This window comes from Glycine soja, chromosome 8, assembly GCF_004193775.1.
Source record: "Glycine soja cultivar W05 chromosome 8, ASM419377v2, whole genome shotgun sequence".
In the NCBI taxonomy this organism is placed as follows: Eukaryota; Viridiplantae; Streptophyta; class Magnoliopsida; order Fabales; family Fabaceae; genus Glycine; species Glycine soja.
The window spans coordinates 22,011,612-22,019,193 of NC_041009.1; the positions used below are offsets into that span (position 1 = coordinate 22,011,612).

The window sequence follows — 7,582 nt, forward strand, 5'->3', positions numbered from 1 at the left end:
CTGTAGACAGTAGAAAATGACACAGATTTTCACTGCAAACAGAAAATTATAGGTAACGGAGAGATAGGTTGAAAAAACAAGGTCACAAGAATAAAAAAGTTTAACGTAGGAAAAATAATATCATTTTTGTAAGTAATAGTATCTATCTATATGACAGCTGTCACTACGCGCCAGTTTTCTCCCACTGGAGCAACGAGTGTTGAGTGTCTCACACGCGCCTATGTTGCGTGTGGGGGAGGTGATTGTCTTCCAAAAATACGTTAACATGGAAAATCATGGGAAAGAGAAAGTTACATGAAACTAGAAAGAACTCCAACCCTAAGCTGCACTCCATTTTTTTCTGGTGGAGATGGAAAATCCTGAGGATAAAAAGGAAACTTAGAAAAGAGAGTACATATACAATACAAGACAACTTCACACACACAACACTTTCCTCTCTCTCTCTCTCTCTCTCTAGGGTTCCGAGTTTGAAGTTGAAAGTGTTGAACTATCTCTAGCTAGCTTTTCACAAATTTGGTTGCACTTGCAACTGAGGCAGGAAAGAGGGGCACGAGAGGAGGAAGAGGAAAGAGAAGAAAAACCAAGAAAAGTGGAGAAAGGGATAGGTGTTGTACAGAAATAGAAATTAAAATTGAGTGAAAATTAAAGAGAAGAAGGAGTGATAGGGAGATATGGGTAGGGGAAGAGTGGAGTTGAAGAGGATAGAGAACAAGATAAACAGGCAAGTTACGTTTGCAAAGAGGAGAAATGGGCTTCTCAAGAAAGCCTATGAGCTATCTGTTCTCTGTGATGCTGAGGTTGCCCTCATCATCTTCTCCAACCGTGGCAAGCTTTATGAGTTCTGTAGCAGCTCTAGGTATGCAGTGTGTGTTGATCCTTTTTTTTTCTGTTTCTTCTCTTTGTGAGATACTGAAAATCACTTTTTCTTTGTTGACCTATGAGATCTACTTGCTCCATTATTTTATATTTTATTTTTTTGGTGCCTTTCTTTGGATTTGTTTAATTTGTTAGCTTCAACAATTAAGGACAAAATTATTTAGTGACTCCTCATTTTTTATATTTATTATTATGTGAACTTGTGGCTTTTTGTAAGAAGCCCTATATGTGCTTCATTGCTCCATTAGAATAGTAAGAGTTCATTTCTAATTTGATCTTTTTTGTAAGGGATGGTAGATTTATCAGATCTAGTAATATGGCACATGATCTGGTGGATATCTAATATTTTGTGTACTTGTACCGTTACTTTAATTTGTTGGATGATTGTTGATTAACTTTTTTTTCTTTGTCACCTTTCAGTTTAATTAACTTTTTTCCTTGAAATTTGGCTTTTTCTCAGCAATGGGATCAAGTTCTATGCTGTTTATTGACCTAATTTTTGCTTGAGTTTTCTTCTTAACTATGTAGTTTTCGTTGGAAGTCGGTCTAGCTAGGTGAGTCGCTGACAGGTTCTGTATAACTACTTCTACTAAACAGGTAGTCCCATGAAGCTTTAAGGATGCAGTTTTACACTAGAAATAATTAAAATTTCTATTCTATTTTGCTAAAATTAATCGATGTTTTTATTTGCAAAGATTGAAGTTGTTAATTTCAGCTTCCTTCTTTTTATCAGTGTGCTTATCCAAAAATTTTGCAATTACTTCTTTTGTGCTTGTGGGTTTTTGGGAGGAGTGAGGGTGTGAAGATTATTATATCTGTGTATGCTAAAATGTTGGTTACCATGTCATTTTGGCATTTCCGTGCACAATCTTTTTTTTTTTCTTCTTTATTTTAATATTGTATATATGATGTCCCAACTTATTTACGTACTTCATATCATTCCTTATTCGATTTTTTTAATTCCTTCAGATCTCAGTATGCAGGGATTTAATTTATATATAACTTTTTGGTAAAAAAAAAAAATATATAAGTTTATATAAGTGGCAAAAAAACGAATAAAATAATCCTCATTATAATTCACCGCTAAGAAATTAAAGTGAGTTTTTGTTTTTTTACTTATAGTAAATACTTTGGCTAGGAAACTTGTTTTTTCTTCTTTCTTTCTTTCTTATTTTCTTATCCTTTTCATAATATAATGAATCAAGCAGTGTTATTGTAAATTTTGGTAGCAAAATCATTAAATAAGTATGGGGAAACATTCTCCTTACTTCTTGTTCTGTTCCCTTTTGGGTGAGTTTTCTTTCATGGGGTATATCATAGTACGTATGATTGATGTAGACATAATTAAGTACTAACTATCAGAAAAATGCTTAGGATAGTTATTAGAAATAGTTTTGGATAATTATGTAATGTTGATAAAATTATGAAACTTAAATACAAATACAAACACAAGGCATAATAAGCTTCAGAATTTTGCTAATGTACCATTAACATGTTGATATTTTATTGAGTTAAATATGTATTTGGTTTATGTAAATATAAAAATGTTTACTTTTTAGTCTTTAAAAAAAGCATTTTTTTTATCCTTTGATTTTGAAGATGTATTAGGTGTGATCGGTTATACTTCATTTTTTTTGTAAAAAAAAAAATATTTGCAGTAAAAAAAATGCTACAGCTCCATGCACACATTTCTTTATGTATTTATATACATGTCAACCTCTACTCAAAACTTGAACAGTACATGTTAGGCTAGGGCTCAAGTTTAAATTTATATCTGAACATTTGAGTTGAGATTAGGGTCCAGGTGGAGTCGTGTGCACTGTGAACTCATATTTGCAGTTGTGTGGAACTGCCGTTAGAATTTACAAACTAATTTAAAGTAGTGATCAAGGAACTTTCATTCATACACAGTCAGAATAGCATACTATCTTCTTCCAATATCTCGCAAATATCTTCTTGTCCAATGTAGCTAAACGAACAACATTGGATAGAACATTGTCCAGCTTTTTAACCCTTAAAGTTTGTTAAAGTTTCAGAGAACTTATTTAGACTTATATATTATTGTATCCTTAAGTTAAAAGTAATATATAAGTCTAAATAAAATATTTATAACTTATTTTGACAAGTTCTTTAATCTTACTTATATAGATATTGTTATGAAGATAAAACTAATCATGAACTTATCTTGAGTTCAATCTTGTCAACTGAATTGACAAATTTGGCCTTTTCAAAAACTGATAAAAAAAAAACTTATATTTATATATTCAACTTCTCTTTTATTCGATTTTTCTTCCTGTCTCTTTCTTTATTTTCCATTGATCATAACTATTAATTTCACCTATATACCCTAAAAAGGATGTGTATGGTTAATATTTTCATATGTTATAACTTTTTTAAACACAATTAATAATCAGTCACTTAAAACTTCTTCATTTGATATTATATGCATTCATCCCAACAGAATGTGCATTTCTTAATTCTAGGATGCTAATTTATTGAAAAGGTCATTCTTAAATAAATAAATGTATTAAAAGTTTTACATAACCAGTAATCAAAAATAAACTAAAGACATGTTAAAGTCTGATATTGATTAAAAATAATACACAAATAAATTATATAAATAAAAAATAATCATTATCTTACAAATTAATTTTATAGGGATGAGTTAAATTTAAATCAGTTTTTTTGACATTTGATGTTATACATTTTGATTATATTACATCAGATAGTCTAATGAATCCACATGGGAAAAAAGATAGTGTATGTTTGCTCATAGTGGTCTTTCAAGAAGATTAGTATTTAATAATAGTATGTTATAAAGAAATAGGTATTAAAATGGCAAAAACACAAGATATATAAGGTTGATTCACTGTTGACATCCTTTTAGTAATTAATTGTTGTATGCATGGTTATCCATACATCATCTTCATGGATTTGACTGTTCTTCCTTTCTTTGTGTACCTTGAAATCAGCATGCTCAAAACACTTGAAAGGTACCAGAAATGCAGTTATGGTGCTGTGGAAGTTACCAAACCTGCCAAAGAGCTCGAGGTTTAGCAACTGCAGCTGTTGCTCTTTATTGGCATTACGTAGCTTATCTCGGAAAGTTCATATAGGAAAATATAATATAATTAACTATATAACATATACAATATATGTATATATAGTTTTTCTTTGTTATTGTTACATCTTGCAATTCTTGTTATTTTTCATTTGTAGCAGAGCAGCTATCGTGAATACTTGAAGCTGAAAGCAAGATTTGAATCACTTCAAAGGACTCAAAGGTGAATATAACAATTTTATTTTTGGCCTATTTTCTGTTAATTAATTTCTTTGGCGCTAAGATATGAGAAAAAACTTCTAGTGATCATTTCACCAATTACAATTTTCACATGTTTTCATAATTAGTTTGCCAAGATTTAATTATTTTGACTGTTGCATTTGTCCCTGCTACTGCAGAAACCTTCTAGGGGAAGACCTGGGCCCACTGAATACCAAAGAACTTGAGCATCTTGAACGGCAATTGGATTCATCTCTAAAGCAAGTGAGGTCCACAAAGGTAATAATGGATAATTTGTGCATAAAAAATGTGTTCAATTTTCAGCAAATTATTATATACGTTAAGCTTATTAATGTAGTTCTTGATCATAGTTGCAGCAGCCTAGCGTAATTTCTCCATTTGATTTAAACATCTTTCCGTAAGTTTTTTCCGTACAATTTGTTTTTGCCAATACTATGGCCGGTGCAACATTAGAATAGGATTTACCATTCATTATGTACGGAAAATATACTGTTAAGAAATCATACGTGACATATTCTTTTTGTAATGAAAAAATAATACGTATGGTAAATATATGTTTTATTGTGTTTGTATCCTTCAATTTTTCACTACAGTGTAATTTTCTTTAGAAAAGCTTATTGTGACTCCTTTTGGTTACTTGGAACTGTCTGAAACATCAATTTGCAGACACAATTCATGCTGGACCAGTTATCTGATCTTCAAACTAAGGTACATAGTTTGACATATATAATTAAAGGAATAAAGCAACTTTATGGGTGCCTAATATAATTTCAAGCTATTGTTTTGTTACAGGAGCAGATGTTGGTAGAAGCAAACAGATCCTTGACAGTGAAGGTAATAATATTATACCATTATTCAAAATATATGCACCTCAACCTTAACATGATACTTCATACCTTGAATATATCCAGCTTAGATAATTTGGTTTTCTTTTAATCAATTTGGAAGTGTACCCCCCTGCATGTCTATTTTCTGGCCTATCAGATTGGATACCTGGAAGTTAAAGTTTACTTCAAAATAGTCCTAACATTGTTTAAGGTGATGAAACAAAATAAATAAAAACCTTAAGGTAGAAGTATATATTATTCTGCATATTGGTGATATAAATCATCAATCTTAGTCATTTTACATGAAGGTCCTCTGCTAATGGCTTGATTCATGACTAACTCCTTGTTGCCAGCTGGAAGAAATCAATTCAAGAAACCACTACAGGCAATCATGGGAAGCTGGTGATCAAAGTATGCCATATGGTGGTGGTCCACAGAATTCTCACTCTCATCAGGGCTTCTTCCAGCCATTGGAATGCAACCCTACATTGCAGATTGGGTAATATATGATCAATTAATTACTTTTCTGTAATTTGTGATTTGAACTATAATTTTAATGTGCCCCTTTTGTTCAGTCCTGATTACAGGTACAATGATGTAGCTTCAGATCAGATAACTGCCACAACTCAACCTCAACAAGTGAGTGGCTTTATTCCAGGGTGGATGCTGTGAAATTAGGCTCAGTATTCAGTTGGAGACATAAAAGCAAACCTTACAAAAGGGCAAAGCCAAAAATGCATCTTGGTGTTGGCAAGGTGTAAATGTAACCCTGCTTCTATTATTATTTTGGTATAAGAAACAGATGTGTTGTGACTTGTTCAAACTTGTGAGAACCTTTTTAGCCATAGACATATGGCAATTTATAACATTCGGAATCTTTTGAAGGATCCTTTTTTATTATTTAAATATCCGAGCGACCGGTTTCAATTTTCTTCTATTGCATCACATATTAATCTTGACTTGATGTAAGCTCAGTTTTCTACTAGTTTTCTTTTTTTTTTTTTGGAGAATTTGTTTTCTACTAGTAATGCTTGCATTATAAGTGGAAGATTGTAAAATCTCATGAAGCTCTGAAATATCTTTTCAATCTCTTCTCAATTCACAATTAATTATGAATTCTTTTTTAGTCTTGTATGTTATCTTATAATTTGAGTTTTAGTATTACACATAAAACTAATTATGCTCATTTTTTTTTATGATTTTATATATTTTTTTATAAAAGGGGAGTGAAAAAAAAAACATTAATCGAGTTCTTTCTCGTAAAAACACTCGGCATATTGTGTTTGATCAACATTTTTTATGGGCCTTATAGCGTGAACATGCAAATGTATGAGCAAAATAGAACAGGCCCAATACACCTAACAAACGTAACAAAGACATCTCTCTTCTTCTTTTTTTTTGTACTAATCACACCATCCTTTGGTTAATGGAATTTCAAAATTACATTTCTCTTTGCTAATTTAGACACCCTTCTCAAGCCATTCATCGTTTTCATTTATCATTTTTTTTATTCTTCTTTTGAAGTTAAACCTTTGAAGTTAAAAAAAATAAAAAATAAAAAAGATCTTTCATTCCTCTGGTTCTGCCTAAATAACCGTTGTTTTAAAAATCCGAGTCGCATATTTTGCTTTGGCCGGATAACGGATTAGATCATATTTATCACAGACAGATTAATAAGTCTGACTCTGCAATAAATATATGCTTGGAAAAGCTCAAACTTAAAATTTTTATTCTTGCTCAAATAAATTGTGCCTTGAAATTTAGTTTTTCCAGAGAAGGTGCAAAAAGTTATTTCAAAAACAAACTTCACTTAGATATACCGAGTTTGCCTTATTCCCAAACCAACCATACTTAGGGATTAGATACGCTGAATTTGTCTTATTTTTAAAACCCACCATACTTACGACGAGTATATGACCGTTCAATTTCATGGTCCTCTACAACAATGAGTTTTATATGAAGTCTAGCTTAGATCCCTAATTACTTCACTCAATAGAAAAAGAAAAAGGAACAAAGCATGTAGTTATATTTTTTTTAAAGAAAGGATGGGATCAATGTGTAGAGCACATAGCAATAAAACAAATATGGGACCACATAATAGTGTAATCTTTTAATAGTACTACATATATGAAAATGGTGCTTTCATAGTCGTTTAGCCTTGATGGACCACAAGTGCACATCCTTTGTTGTCATAACAATTAAGCACATAGCATATTTCTAAGTTTATGCCTGTTTTTGTATATATCAACATTTTTTACTGAGCATAATCCACTAGCTTCTTTTTTTAATCAACGTAGGGAAATGAGTCCGGATTAGGTTCTTGACCAAGGATTTGAGAATCTCTTTTTCTCCCATTTATACTTATTAATAAGGGTAAATTAAATAATAATAAAAAAAGACTGGCAGTGGATGATGGTAAACTTGGCACTACAACGGCTCCTCTATAAAATACCAACTGCATGGTCCTATATTTAAGTATTCAAATTAAAATTACTATCGCGCATGTTTTCTTCTAGTTTTATTTTGTTGTCTAAACTACTATAAATATCCTCTTATTTGACTATTGTAGAATTACTAT

At 31.3% G+C, this 7,582-nt stretch overlaps 1 protein-coding gene across 2 annotated transcripts; it reads left to right on the forward strand.

The window, feature by feature from the left end:
• Nucleotides 1-325: 325 nt before the first annotated feature.
• On the forward strand, nt 326-5,935 carry LOC114422745 (developmental protein SEPALLATA 1-like). 2 transcript variants are annotated; one of them, XM_028389249.1, is made up of 8 exons: nt 326-856; nt 3,849-3,927; nt 4,096-4,160; nt 4,336-4,435; nt 4,844-4,885; nt 4,970-5,011; nt 5,358-5,503; nt 5,580-5,935. In XM_028389249.1, exons 1-8 carry the CDS (start codon nt 672-674, stop codon nt 5,674-5,676), a joined length of 756 nt encoding a protein of 251 aa, XP_028245050.1. In that variant the 5' UTR covers nt 326-671; the 3' UTR covers nt 5,677-5,935. The 2 variants fall into 2 exon arrangements, with proteins under 2 accessions (XP_028245050.1, XP_028245051.1); XM_028389250.1 differs by having other exon boundaries at nt 328-856; nt 4,099-4,160.
• Nucleotides 5,936-7,582: the final 1,647 nt, after the last annotated feature.